General features: G+C 41.6%; 1 protein-coding gene across 1 annotated transcript in view; it reads left to right on the forward strand.

The window, feature by feature from the left end:
* Positions 1–15,911, forward strand: part of cog5 (component of oligomeric golgi complex 5) — a 62,183-nt gene that overhangs the window by 25,036 nt on the left and 21,236 nt on the right. Inside the window, 4 exon segments of the mRNA XM_019346478.2 lie at positions 4,372–4,502; positions 7,974–8,133; positions 9,300–9,412; positions 9,521–9,598. Coding sequence (XP_019202023.2) covers positions 4,372–4,502; positions 7,974–8,133; positions 9,300–9,412; positions 9,521–9,598 — 482 coding nt within the window.

The following is a 15,911-nucleotide window of genomic DNA, read 5'->3' on the forward strand; positions in this document are numbered from 1 at the left end:
CAGAGTACATAAATGTAGTGACACATATCGTCTCCACTATTTCAAACAGACGTGCACATTGAAAGCAAAAGTGTGCTTTGAGGAATACACAACCAACTTTGTGCTTAAGCGACAAATGACATATTAATAGACACTGACGCTAGGCTTCAGAGGGAGAGTCTCATTTTCATTGCTATGAGTCCAAGCTTCACACATTTGATTTACAAATAGTGCCGATGCACAGATACTTCACACACAAATCCAACAGTCATCACTGAACAACTTCAGAGCTCGCTCCATCTTTCAACCTATACACACATTTGAAACTGCAGAAGAAGCAGATAATCATTAAATAACATCCAAACATCTCAGATCTCATTGCTCACACAGTTCTTCGGTATCAGAGACACCCCCCCCCCCACACACACACACCCCACACACACGCTCAGCCACTGTTTCAGTTTGTTTTGTGGTGAGGTGAAGTTTGCAGAGACCAACTTTATGCTAGTCGATTTTTCGGACTCTCTCACTTGTGCAGGGTAATAAGAACAAAATGTTTATTAATTCAGCAGTAGTTTTGTGTGAAAACAACAATATTTTGATGAGTATAGGGCTCATCTTTGAACTGTCTCTCCATCTTTCTCATCCTTGTGAACACCGCCAGTTGCTTTATTATTATTATTAAGACCAGCTTTTCATCTTGTGTGTGTGTATATATAAGAACACCCACCTGCCAAATACACGGTTCTTTAAGTAAAAACGTATTCAGATTAATTTCACAGGTAATGAATTTCTTTTTGTCTCCGTTTGTAGCAAACATGTTTTGGTTTTAATGTCTATTTATTTAAAATGCTAAGGATGTATCAGGGAGAGCTAATACCCAATTTGAAAGATTAGAGAAGATCATTGACATTGTGCCTTTAAGCAAATAGACAAACAGACGGACTAGTTGTGATAGCCTTCAGTTTAGCAGCTGCACAGTCTCTGTACTTCTTTATACGTCCTGTGTTTACAAAGATGTTTCAGGCATTCTTCTTTTTGAAAGCTAAAAATAAAACTTCCTGCAGAGCTGTCTGCTTTGTGTTACAACACATCTCCTTTTTTATCAACAAAGTATTTGTCAGAGAATCTTTGTAAGTTCAGCTTGAAGAAAGTCATTTTGTCTCCTGTCCTGTTTTTGTTTGGTATGTTTGACGTTTCACAGTAACAAATGGATCCATTTCTCAGTTTTATTTCTATTTCAATGCTTCCCTTTGTCTTTTAGTGAAGATGTGAGCTGACCTGATAAAGGTTTCTTTTATATGATCTTGTTTGTTTGCTTATCAGGAGGATTTGAGTATGGGTTCATAAAAACTTTGCTAATCAGCTGAAACATCTGCATAGAAACAGATTATTTCAGCTTGAAATTTAAAGTTTCTCAGTCAGCAGGTCATCGTGGTCTAAGGAGCTTGGAAAGAAAAGCGTCTGGACTTCTTTAAGGTTCTTGAAGACGTTTCATCCAAGAAGCTTCTCAGATAGGAGGTGAAACATCTCATGAAATTGAAGCCCCTTTGAAACTGAGAAGTTTGAGGTGTGTGATGAATTTTTACAAGCTGCTGTGATTACCGAGCATCCAGTATATGATACTTGGTCATAACAGTGTGATGTTTCATGCATTCACCCAGTGCCATTTCTGGTGTGTATGAGAAACACTGTAAAGTGAGAGACATATTTCAGTGGTCTCTCCTGACACACTTGCACATCTAACCAAGTAGTCTCTGTGGCTGACGCGTGGGTCCAGAGCAAAAGGAAACTATATTTAATATCATTTAAGGATTTGGCGGCTTTGACAGGGAGGTATTAATGAATGTTTTGGGAATGATAACAAGTCAGAGGAGTTCTGTGTGGCCAAACTGAAGCCAGGTACTGATGCACATTTCCATGAAGCGCGTAATACTGCTCTCATTGTTCTGCCTCTGGGTCTTAGACCGTGATCTTATGTTCCCTTTGAACTGCAGCAGCTCCAGCTCTGCAGCCCTGTTGTCTCCTCTGTGGTTCCTCTAGCTCTCATTCCATTCAGTATCACTGGTCTACTCCATGCATCACTTGGTCCTGTGTGTAAACAATGCAAATAGTTGTGTGCTTTAAAAAAATCCCACAGGCCATCTGTGCGTTACTGAAGATCCATATGACTCTTGTTTTCTGCACAGGTCATCTAAGCAAGTGTAACACTGTCCCATTAGAGTGGCTACTGTAGTGGTTGACACATTCACCTAACAAGACAAAGATCCCAGGCTCATTTCTGGGTGGAGATGGGAATCATAATGGGATTGCATCAGGTGTAAAACCTCTGCCACTCAAATATGCGGAAGTAACCGCAGTGACAGCTCATTGGGCATAAGGGAGCAGCCAGTTGGGCCTGCCATGCGAGTTGTGATATTAGAGTAGCTGTTACTGTTATCTGTTTACTGTTTCTGTGAGCAGAGGGAGACCCTGTTTCACTGTTTTTCTGAATGTGTTCGCCTCTCGGCTCTGTTTGTGCTTCTAAAAGCCATCTTTAGTAGATGCGGGGAAGATTTTACACTGACTATTTTCATTTGTGGTTTTAAATTTACTCGTCTTTGGAAGAACAAATGCCAGCTGCTTAATTTTTTATTAGGACAGGCAAAAATGGCAGTGTATATGAGCAGGAAGAGAAAGGTGGCAGAAGGGCTGAATGTTGGGGTAGTCCCTGTGTTTGTCAGCATGGTGAAGTCTAGGCTGTTGCTAGAATTTAATTTCTATAAGACAGCCTCAGACCTACGTACTTTTTCTCAGGTCTGGGGTTACAGGGGGGCAATCTGTAGTGTGGTGGAGGGGCAATTGGTTTTTGGGCAGGTGTTTATGTAACTTTTTCTTGATTTTGTGTTACACTTCAATGTGACAGGTGTGGTAATATGTCGATTATTTCATGAGAAATAAACGTATTTTCTAAAAATCAAAAATCAAAAATCTCTCTCTCTCTCTTCTCTCTCTCTCTCTCTCTCTCGCTCTCTCTCTCTCTCTCTCTCTCTCTCTGGGAACAAGGGCAAACAATCTGCCTATAGAGCCTATCCCAGCTACCATAGTGTGGAGGCAGGGAGGGTACACCCTGGACAGATCGCCAACCTTTCTTCATATATGTATATACATGTATAAATATACATATTTGTGCTGCAGTGTTATGCACATGCACAAACACAAACTATTATCTGTGTCAAAGCTGTGTCATCCTTTTGGTCCTTTGGAGTGCAGTAAGCCATCATTGGAAACTAAGAATATTATATGACATTGCTTGTTTGGCCAAAAATTGGTAAATAATGTAATTTGATAACAAAGAAAAACTACAATTATCATGTGTTGAGTTTAGAATGAAAGCAATTTCAAAGCAAAAGTCATTTTCATGGGTTTTATTGGCTAAAGTGGCCACGATGGAGCCAAGAGGTACAATTGGATGTATAGTGTTATACTATTGATGTATTTAAGGAGCTAAAGTTTAAAAAGTCTGAAAAAAAAATCTAGACCCTTGGGAAGTTTCATTTCACATGCATTAACACACCGAAAATGGTCAAGAAAAAAGAAAGTGGACACAAATCACCAGCATAGAGCCCAGAGAGTTAATAGTGGTCGTATTAAGAAAGTCTGCGTTTCAGCTGTGAAGAGAAGACATCGAGCTGCAGTTTTGAAAGGACGAGTTGCAGCAAGAAAGCCATCGCTAAGACGTCAGAATCAGACAAAGAGGCTTGTCTGGGCCATGAAACACCACCATTGGACTACTGCAGACTGGAAGAAGGTTTTATGGACAGTTGAATCAACATTTGAACTCTTCGGTTCATCACACAGGATCTTTGCACACCGTGGAGTGGGTGAAAGGATGGTTCCACAGTGTGTGGCATCAACTGTCAAACATGGAGGGTCGGTGACTCGTACAGAGAGGCTCCCTGAACCAAAACCACGTTAAAACTATGTTAAAAAAATCATGTGGTCTTTTAAAGTCCAACATTGCATTCAAAAAAATAAATAGAGACAGTTTCTAAAACTATTTCACAGTAACACTAAAAAAATAGAATAATTTTAAACATGAAATTTTTAGTGAAGAAATCGATTTTCATCCTTTGTTGTGACGGAGAAAACCACGTTAAGGAGGATTCTGTGTGCTAACTAACTATAACTCTATATCATCCAGAAATTGTCACGAATTGTCTTTAAAATGTGAAGATTGTTTGTATGATTGTATGCTCCGTATGGGACTTTGCAGGACCAGCAGTCAGATACTTTTGATGTGTCTGTTTTAAATTGCAGATCCTGATTCATGTTGATGGTAAAGTTCAAGCTTTGCTCTTTAATAACTTTTGACAGATCCATGTTCAATATTCTCATGTGTGCTTTCTCCAGACTATCTATCACAGGGTGTGGATCTGAGTGGCATCGAGGTGATCGAGAACGACTTGCTGTTGATCAGCAGAGCCAGGCTCGAGGTGGAGAACCAGGCCAAGCGGTTGCTGGAGCAAGGAATGGAAATCCAGGTAGAAAATATCAGTTCTTTTGTTTTCTACCTGTACTGCGCTGTCTGAGACCTGGTGTGCTGCCTGAGATTTAAGCCTCCTAAGGGAGAATGTCAGTGACTTATCAGGCTCTAGTAGGTCATCACCTGGCAACCACTAACTGGTTGTGGCTTTTCCGAAACCAGTTGGCAAATGGTTTCTGGAGGTCGCTGGCAGTCACAGTGAGAGCTGTGACTGCCAGTGTTTCCATGTGATGGCTTTTAGATGCTGCTGTTGTGAGTAGTGTGCATGTAAGAGTGACGTGTTTCCAAATACTTCTCAGAAGAAGAGTTCATTTATGGTGATGAAGAAATAACATTAGAGCTATTTCATGCATTGGTGTGTGAACCCAAAGAGATGCTGAGCAGGAATGTCTGAAGCTGCTGACAGAGTGGAGATTAGTAGGAGACTGTGACTGTAAAGTTCCCGTGAATGTCTATGTCTGCATCGAGACAATAAGCTGTTGCTCCAAAAATAGACAAACGGCGCACACACACACACACACACACACACACACACACACACCTCTGTCCCCCTGGTGTATTACACCCACAGCAGAAGTATTTTTATCCTGACCACTGCTGTGTGTGTCTGTGTGTGTTCACATATGAAAAACGCACACATCACACATACTGTATGTACTGTATGGACACACAGTGACAGCTTCTTACACAGTTGCTTGTTGTGAATGTTATGTAAGCTTGGACATGCTGGCTGGGCTGTGTGGGAGATTCACCTCAGTCCTCTGATTTTTGCTAGCAGAGACCCTGTAGCCCATCTGGTGAGTGGGAGCTCCACTGACCCACGTTAAAAAAAACAACTAACAAAAAACCCACGCCGCCCCTCTTTATCTAAAAAAACAAACAGTGGCTAAAGTCTGTAATGTTAATATTTTGAATAACTCTGTTTTTATGAACATCACTGAAGAGCGCTGTTAGGGACTTTGTTAGTCTGGTATCCTGTCAGAGTCTAACGCTAAGGGTTTTAAATGTAAACGTAGCACCAGTCTAATAACAGTGGTTCTTTCACTGTTTCATAGGAACACAGATTAGCTTAGAAATCATCGGCTTGGCTTTCACATTCTGCTCTCTCTTCACCACCGCTGATTGCTGCAGTATCCGCATCACTGCCAACACTGCACCGATCCGTCCGTCAGTGTCCAACTTCACTCTACCTTTCCTAGCACACAAGACCCAGAGATATTCTACTGCTCCTGTTGGGGCAGCTTCCCATTCCTGAATCGGAGTGGGAACTCAGCCCTTTCTGACTCTAAGGTGCTAACTCTCATTTTTGCAACATCACACCATTGGCTGCAAACCAGAGAAAACTGCCTGATAAAACCACATAATGTACAAAAAGCAAAGATAAGATCATCACCAACGGGGAAACCCTGCAGCTGCTGACTGCCTCTAGAAATGCTGTCTGTGATTGTTAACCCAGCTCTCAGGATGGTTCTTGGTTTGACATTTCCACCATCAGGCTGGGGTCTTTCTGTTTGGAGTTTGCATGGAGTGTTTGCGTGGGTTCTCCCCATGTGCTCCAGCTTCCTCCCACAGTCCAAAGACATGCAGTTAGTGGGGATAGGTTAATTGATCGGTCTAAATTGCCCATAGGTGTGAATGCGGGAGTGAATGTGAGTGCGAATGGTTGTTTGTCTCTGTGTGTTAGGGTTTACCCCGCCTCTCGCCCTAAGACAGCTGGCATAGGCTCCAGCGCTCCCACGACCCTGAAAAAGGATAAGTGGAAGCGAATGGATGGATGGATGTGTTTATACACTAATTTTAGACAGTATTAATCTTTGGCTCTCTCTTCAACAAGTCTTTTAGTCTGTCTCCCTTCCCTCACCCTCAGCCGGTCACAGCAGACTCCCTGAGTCTGGCTCTGCTGGAGGTTTCTTCCTGTTAAAAGGAAGTTTTTCCTTCCCACTGTCAGCAAGTGCTTGCTGATAGGGGCTGATTCTTGGGGTTTTCTCTGTATTATTGTGTATTATTAAATTACAGTATAACACGCCTTGAGGTGACTGTTGTTGTAATTTAGCACTATATAAATAAAACTGAAGTTAAATAAATTGAATTGATTGCTACAGGGTCCAAGTGGCCAATAATAATGGTTTTTGGAGACCTGGTCCTTTTGAAACATCCCCAACAGGAATCCCTGAGGGATGTAGCTGAGTGCCTTCTAGAAGTCCACAACATGCACGATTGCGCAAACTCCTTGAATATATCTTCAAGAGGATAACAAGCTTGTTCAGTGTCCCATGGCCAGAAAGAAAACCCCATTGTTGTTCTGGCTCTGAGGTTCTTCTAACAGCTGGGCTCTCCTCCCCCTGACATGGTCCCTAATGGATAGGGTGAGCACACCCTCTACTCCACCTTCGTACAGAGAGGAACCACCACCCCAGTCAACATGACTGAAGTCACAATTTGTCCTTTCAGGAGTAAGTTGATATATAATTTCAGTCTATGTGTTAAGTACAGTATTGCTGTCAGGACAGGTTAGCTTAGCATAAAGACTCGAAATACAGTAGAGCAGCTAGCCGGGTCTGTTCAGACTTACCAACTCCTCAGCTCCTCACTGACGAACATGTTTGAAGAAATTAAAAAATGACTAGGATGTTTCTTAATTAACAGCAGCCAGTACTTCTGTAGTATTTCTGCTTGTTTCCTGGCAACGTTGTTGTGACGACAAGACTGTGGCAAGTTTACCCCCTGGCACATTTCATGAGAGAGACGTGGCACTCATATAATCCTGAAGAGATTGTGCTGCCCCTACAGAGGCGATCGACGTCCATGAATGCATGCACACAGTAGAAGCCGAGGACAGTCTCCGCTTTATGTGGCAGTCATATTAACTTGTTACGTTGTATCTAAGTGCTTCTGATGTTTTCTTGGATTACTGTGTCCATAATGGGAATTAGCATGGCACGTGCTTGGAGATTAGACAAGATACCGATTCATTCAACACTCGAGCACTGAGTCACAGACTCACAACACATGTCTGTGTGTGAGTGTGCTTGTTTGCAGGGCAGGGATTTATCAAGTGTTACTTATAGTAGATATGCATCAGCTCACTGCATGTTTACAGAAGCAGGCAGGAGCACTCACAAAGCTTTTGAAACACCATTACACTTGACCTGCATTACACAAAGAAGTGTAACGCAGGTCAAGTTAGCCAAACAGTTTCTAGCAACCTTATTAATGCTATCAGAAAGGCTTTTATAGAAGATGACTGATACAAAACTGACACTGACAAAAACAATAATGTTACTTTCTCTCCATCAAATGGTTTTTGTTCTTGTGTGAATTAAGCTAAATCTAAATGAATGTAGCAGTGGACCTGCAGCTGCTTTGTTCTGTAACAGTGACTTTTAAAGCTGAAGCAAACAGATGCTGACATTGACACCTCATTCATCCCCCCCCCCCCCTCCCCCTCCCCATTTCTTTTGATAATCAGAATCCAACCCAGGTTGGCACAGCCCTTCAGGTTTTCTATAATCTGGGTAATCTCCGAGAGACCATCAGCCATGTGGTTGGGGGTTACCACACCACCATACAGGACAACATCACTAGTGCACTTGACATCAAAGGCCTGACACAGCCAGCTCACCCCAGAGGTAAGCCTGAAGAAGACTGTGCTTCAGAAAGGTTTGCCCACTGAGTGCATTGTTCTAATTTGTAATGATCAAATAGAAGAATATTTAATAATTGGATCTATTTCATGAGTTGGTTTGAAAAACAGTGGTGTGAACAAGTGTTTGCCTCCTTTGTCACACATAAATGTTTCAGATCAATTTGAATATTGGACAAAGATAACACAAGTGAACACAAAATGCAGTTTCTAAATGAAGGTGTTTATGATGCAGACTGCTTCTGCCAACAATTGTGAAAGAATGGGTCACTTAGTGAATTCCAGATTGGTACTGTAATGGGATGCCACCTGTTGTGATATTTCCTTACTACCAAATATTCCATAGTCAGCTGTTAGCGGTATTCCAACAAAGTGACTGGGAATGACAGGACCTCTGCCGTGTACAGTCACAGAGCGGATGCTGAGGTGCATCGTGCACAGAGGTCCCAACTTTCTGCAGAGTTAGTCGCTATAGACCTCCAAACTTCATGTGGCCTTCAGATTAACTCAGTGTGTAGAGAGCTTCATGGAAGCTGTTTGGATCCAAGCATTACATCATCAAGCCCAAAGCAATGTGTTGGAAGCAGTGGTGTAGCAAAGCTGTGGAGTGACGAGTTACGCTTCTCCAGATGGACCAGTCTGGGTTTGGCAGCTGCCAGGAGAATGATGCTTGTCTCACTGCACTGTGCCAAGTTTGTGGGAGGGGGGTTACAGTCTGACCTCACCAATGTGCTTCTAGGATGGCCAGAAAATCCCAACACACTTCAAAACCTTGTGGAAAGCAGGTAGAGTCGAAGCTTTTGTAAGGGCACATCGTATTAAACTCTGTGGTTTAATCATGTTGCTCATGTGTTTGATGGCAAATGAGCAAATACTCTATTTGCTCATTTGCACACAGAGGCACTTAGCCCTCTGTGCCACAGAACTCCACAAAACTATAAAAAATATGTCAGTATTGTTTCATTACTGAAATTAGTCCCCAGCGTATATACGGCAGTATTTCACACTAAATTTGTTAAAATCTGCAATCTTTATGAGATTGTATTTGTAGGAAAGACTGCTGTCGTCGACACATGTTGAGTAAACCTGGAGAAAATCGAATGAGGAAACTGCTTTGTTGGTGGAAATGATTTGTGGTTGATGTTCCTCTAGGCGCTCCTGGCAGAGCAGTGCTACCAACACCAGGCAACACAGCAGCTTTCCGTGCTGGTCTGTGGACCAACCTGGAGAAACTAATGGACCAGATATGTGCTGCATCCAGACAAGTACACATGCATATACACACTGAAGCCCGAGCGTTAAATTAAACAGCACAGCCGCCAACGTGGCTGATGAATTAAGTACGAGGCCATCTTTGTTGTGTGTCGTTTCAGGTGCAGCACCTGCAGAAGGTTCTGATGAAGAAGAGAGACCCCGTCACTCACGTGTGCTTCATTGATGAGATCATCAAGGTGGGTGAGCTATAGTGCTACTCTGGTGTTTCATTAATGAAACCCAGTAATAATACTCAAGCAAAAGTCACATGCAGAATAATCAGGAGACTTCACATCTCAGTTGGTCCAAATGGAAATAAAATAAAATGGAAACAGAAAGTATTCTGTTTCCCTGGTGTCCCACTACCGAAGGAAGCACGAGTCCCAAAGAGGTGTTTAAAAAACCAGGACAATGTTCAAATTTGAGATCAAGTCCATTTGATTTGTTTATACAGTGTCGAGAGAAAGACTCTGGCCCAGTCCTGATGTTTGTCACACTTAAATGTTTCAGATCAAATTGTAGATGTTAGACAAAGATAACACAAACACAAAATGCAGTTTCTAAATGAAGGTGATTATCATTAAGGGGAAAAAAATCTCCATGTGTAAAAGTGATGGCCCCCTGGTGGGGCCTCTCAGCGTTTGTAATAACTGGCAGTGAGTCTTTTACAGCTCTGTGGAGGAATCTGGGTCCACTCATATTTGCAGAATTGTTGTAATTCAGCCACATTGGAGGGTTTGTGAGCATGAACCGTGTTTTTAAGGTCCTGCACCAGCGTCTCAGTTGGATTCAGCTCAGGACTTTGACCAGGCCACTCCAAAGTCTTCATTTTTGTTTTTCTTAAGCCAATCAGAGGTGAACTCACTGCTGTGGTTTGGATCATTGTCCTGTTGCAGAACACAAGTGCGCTTCAGCTTGAGGTCACAATCAGATGTTGGGACGTTCTCCTTCAGGATGTTTTGGTCGACGGCAGAATTTGTGGCTCCATTTCCCAGAGGTGGGAAGTAACAGAGTACAAATACTTTTGGTCTGCTCCACTTTGTCAGGCTGGTCCTATTTAAGGTATCTGTTGATTGAGAACAGGTGTGGCAGTAATCAGGCCTGTGTGTGGCTAGAGAAATCAAACTGTGACACACCACAGTTAATTCATTTTATAACTGGGGGGCCATGCAGGTTTGGATTTTCTCCCCCTTAATAATAATCACCTTAGTTTAGAAGCTGCACTATGTGTTTATTTGTGTTATCTTTGTCTGACATTTACATTTGTTTGATCGTCTGAAACATTCAAATGTGACAAACATCAGTACGGGTGCAAACACGTTCTCACACGGCGGCCAGCAGCACAAGTTCATCTGCCTACCTCCACAGAAACAGAGTTGTAGAAATGAAAGCAGGAGAATGTTACTATGGAAACAAAGCTCTCACCAATTACCCAGAGATGGAGGTGTGAGTTTGGGACCTAATGACATGTCTAAATTCAAGTCTCCTCAGCAGTGCAGCAGCACCATCAGCTTCACTGTTATGGACACAAGTATACATGTAAGAATGGACTGACTGTCAGCAGCTCTGAAAGCATTACATGAAAATATGTTGACGGTACAGTCAAAGTTCTGAACACTAATTAAAGAAGTGCATTCAGACATGTGAAATGTGACAGAAACAGCTGTAAATTATTATGAGGAAGATGTTATTTTGCATCTTGTACTCAGGAGTGTAGCTGAATAACACCTCAGTGATTCTCATGTAGTTCTTACATTTCTGGGGCTGTGTGCACAGTTACACACAATTATGCAAAAACCTTTTTGTTCTTCCACGTTACAGGAGCGCTTGTTTTCCCCTCCATCACAGTTTTTCATGTGATAACAGTAAACTCACCACCTGCTCATTCTTCTTACAGAGAAAATCTCTGTATGGCAAAACATGTGGCTGACACGATCAGCTGAGCTGATGAAACTCTGTTTAGTTCTCCACACTTGGTCAGTGTCATTCACTTAAAATCATAATAATATATTAATAATCATATGTCAGTAATATGTGAAGTTACTGTAACTTAGAGTGGATGCTGCAATCCGGTTGTTCAGTGATGACGTGACGAATCCTACTTCCGGGCCTAAAGTAGTCTGCGTTTAATATGGCTTTTGTGTTGTTAACATGTTTAATGTTTTGTATTTTCTTCTATTTAATCTCAAAAAGCTCCTAAAACAGTCAGTGATCACTGTTGACCTCCCTCGGCTTTTATTACTGCTAATCATTTATTTAAGCTCAGTTTTTAAAACCTTACGATGTAACTACAGCACAGCCCATGCAGCAGTATATGAATAACTAACCTCGTATTGTGGATGGATTATCTCACTTGTTCTCCTGGCTGAAGTTTAGTCCTTTTACAGCATCCTGCCATGCGATTACATTTGTTCCTGACCACCGAGAACACTCACGTTAACTTTTATCGAGTGGAAAAAAAGTTAGCTTGTTTATGTTATGCTAACATAGCTGTGTCGCTAGCGATCACGTAGCACATCATTATATACCAGCTAGCCAAACTTCAGTAACCCTACAAACGTCACTGCTGTTTAGTTTTCTGTCTTCATTTATGTTGGAAGTGATAGCAGAGCTGTACGTTTGAATTTTTTTCCAAAACCCCGCAGTCAGGACATGCTATATTGTATTTAGATAGAAGCTAGCGAGCTAACTTCCTGCTAACTTCTAACGCCGTTAAATATAATAAATTCCGTTTTCATGGATGCCTGGATGTTAAACTCAATTGTTACACCTGGTAGAGCAGAACGCTGATCATTTTATTAAAGATGAAAGACTTTAGACAGTTTTTCAACTCTCAGTAATGCCACAGTGATCGTTTGATATATGGACCTGCAGCAGAGTTTAGGCCCAGACACGGCCAGTGATGTCAGACTGAACAACCGGATAGAGAATGCAACAGCCAGACATGAACCCACTCCCAGAGGTGAGCCAGTCCTTGCCAGTACTCTTTACCAGCCCTGTAACTTTTTGCCATGTCTTTTCATTTCTAAACCGCAGTGTTAAAAGTCTGGCTGTAAAAATCAGATGATAAGTTGATCCTGTAAGCAGGAGATGAACAGACACCAGCCACTCACAGTCAAGCCCCCACTCTGAATTTTCACGGTAAATATAACACGGACCGGTTCTTTGTACTCTACCTGAACACTAAAAGGGCTTTATATACAATATTCACACCCACTCATACAAGGACTGTGCTTTCTATCTAACATTCACATACATTGGATTTACAGCTTGGAAACTTGGAGCATACCCACCAACCCAGAGTTAACAAAGTGTTGCTTTGGCAAAATAACCATGAACTGTAAAACTTGTCTGTACTGCCAAGATTGCTGAACATGTCCTCACTGAGCACTGAGCAGGCTCTATCCATGAATGGCTCTACGTTACTGAGAAGCGGATTAAATCCTTGTTTTTGTGCTTTCCTGACGCTAATACTGGAACGCACTAAGTTATTATGGATCTGCGTCTTTCAGAGAGTGACTTTCATCCTGTCTGCCTCCCCTCATACCCAGCTGACCCTCCCTCCTCTGGTTACGCTGAAAGGAGTTTTTTCTCCCCACTGTCATCAAGTTCTTGCTCATAAAAGCAGTTGGGGCACTTTACCTTACAATATAATGCATTTTGAGGTCAGTGGTGTTATAAATAAAACTGAATTCAATTGGAAAAAAACTGAATCGAAACTTGTCTCTAAATTCCGACATCCAACTTCCAAAGTAACTTTGGTTTCTGTGTTTCTACAAACATATAATTATCAAACAAAGACAGATGTGCAGACAGTGGGGAAAGTGGCAGGGGTCAGAGGCATGCCCAACAGACCTGCAGCATGCTTCTCTAATAGAGCGCTGAGGACAAGACACAGGAACATGTCCGGTTCCATGAAATAATTAAAGCACTTTCCATAATCAGGTTATGTATGTTGAAGTGTGTATGTGTCTGCAAGTTCATGTTTCATACGAGAGGCCTTTTCAGAAGAGGGGCCTGAAAACTGAAGGCTCTGCCTCCCATTCTACTTTTAAATACTCTAGGAACAACAAGTAGGCCTGCAGTGTGAGAGCGAAGTGCTCTAATAGGGTGATATGGTACTACAAGGTCATTAAGATAAGATGGGGCCTGATTATTTAAGACCTTGTATGTGAGGAGCAGGATTTTGAATTCAATTCTGGATTTAACAGGAAGCCAATGAAGGGAAGCCAAAACAGGAGAAATCTGCTCTCTCTTTCTAGTCCCTGTCAGGACTCTTGCTGCAGCATTTTGGATCAGCTGAAGGCTTTTCAGGGAGTTTTTAGGACATCCTGATAATAATGAATTACTGTAGTCCAGCCTGGAAGTAATAAATGCATGAACTAGTTTTTCAGCATCACTCTGAGACAGGATATTTCTAACTTTAGAGATGTTGCACAAATGGAAGAAAGCAGTCTTACATATTTGTTTAATATGTGCATTGAAGGACATGTCCTGGTCAAAAATGACTCCAAGGTTCCTCACAGTGTTACTGGAGGCCAAGGTAATGCCATCCAGAGTAAGAATCTGCTTAGATACCATATTTCTAAGATTTTCAGGGCCGAGTACAATAACCTCAGTTTGATCTGAATTAAGAAGCAGAAAGTTAGCGGCCATCCAGGTCTTTATGTCTTTAAGACATTCCTGCAGTTTAACTAATTGGTCTGTGATACCTGGCTTCATGGACAGATAGAGCTGCGTGTCATCTGCATAGCAGTGAAAATGTATGCTATGTCTTCTAATGATGCTGCCTAAGGGAAGCATGTATAATGTAAACAGAATTGGTCCTAGCACTGAACCCTGTGGAACTCCATAATTAACCTCAGTGTGTGAAGAGGACTCTCCATTTACATGTACAAATTGGAGTCTATTAGATAGATATGATACAAACCACTGCAGTGCAGTACCTGTAATACCTACAGCATGTTCTAATCGCGCTAATAGGATATTATGATCGACAGTATCGAACGCAGCACTGAGGTCTAGCAGGACAAGCACAGAGATGAGTCCACTGTCAGAGGCCATAAGAAGATCATTTGTAACCTTCACTAAAGCTGTTTCTGTGCTGTGATGAGCTCTGAAACCTGACTGAAACTCTTCAAATAAGCCATTCCTCTGCAGATGATCTGTTAGCTGTTTGACAACTACTCTTTCAAGGATTTTACATATGAAAGGAAGGTTGGAGATTGGCCTATAATTAGCTAAGACAGCTGGGTCTAGAGATGCTTTTTAAGTAAAGGTTTAACTACAGCCAGCTTGAAGGCCTGTGGTACATAGCCGATTATTAGAGATAGGTTGATCATATTTAAGATTGAAGCATTAATTAATGGCAGGACTTCTTTGAGCAGTTTTGTAGGAATGGGGTCTAAAAGACACGTTGATGGTTTGGAGGAAGTAATTATTGAAGTTAACTCAGAAAGATCAATTGGAGAAAAAGAGTCTAACTTAACATCAATGCTACTAAAAGTAGCTGTAGATAATATTACATCTGTGGGATGATTATTGGTAATTTTTTCTCTAATGATAAGAATTTTATTTGTGAAGAAGTTCATGAAGTCATTACTAGTTAACGTTAAAGGGATGGTTGGCTCAGTAGAGCTCTGACTGTTTGTCAGCCTGGCTACAGTGCTGAAGAGAAACCTGGGGTTGTTCTTATTTCCTTCAATCAGTGACGAATAGTAAGATGTTCTGGCTTTGCGGAGGGCTTTCTTATAAAGCAGCAAACTATTTCTCCAGGCTAAATGATGATCCTCTAAATTTGTGACACGCCATTTCCTCTCCAGCTTACGAGTTATCTGCTTTAGGCTACGTGTTTGAGAATTATACCACGGAGTCAGGTACTTCTGATTTGAGACCTTAGTTTTCACAGGAGCTACAGTATCCAGAGTCGTACGTAGTGAGGAGGTAAAATTATTAACAAGATAATCGACCTCTGTTGGAGTAGCGTTCAGATAGCTGCTCTGCTCTATGTTGGTACAGGGCATTGAAGATGATAACAGTGGGTGGATTATATTCTTAAACTTAGTTACAGCACTTTCAGAAAGACATCTACTGTGATAAAGTCTACTCTCCACTGCTGTGTAATCAATTATTGTAAATGTAAATGTTATCAGGAAATGATCAGACAGCAGAGGGTTTTCAGGAAACACTGTTAAATGTTCAGTTTCTATGCCATATGTTAAAACAAGATCTAGAGTGTGATTAAAGTGGTGGGTGGGTTCTTTTACATTCTGAGAGAAGCCAATTGAGTCTAATAACAGATTAAATGCCATGTTGAGGCTGTCATTTTTAGCATCTACATGGATGTTAAAATCACCCACAATAATTATTTTATCTGAGCTGAGCACTAAATCAGATAAAAAGTCTGAGAAATCAGAGATAAACTCTGTGTAAGGCCCAGGTGGACGATAGATGATAACAAGTAAGACTGGTTTCTGAGTTTTACAGCTGGGGTGGACGAGGCTAAGCATC

This window comes from Oreochromis niloticus, linkage group LG17 (genome assembly GCF_001858045.2).
Source record: "Oreochromis niloticus isolate F11D_XX linkage group LG17, O_niloticus_UMD_NMBU, whole genome shotgun sequence".
NCBI classification, from domain to species: Eukaryota; Metazoa; Chordata; class Actinopteri; order Cichliformes; family Cichlidae; genus Oreochromis; species Oreochromis niloticus.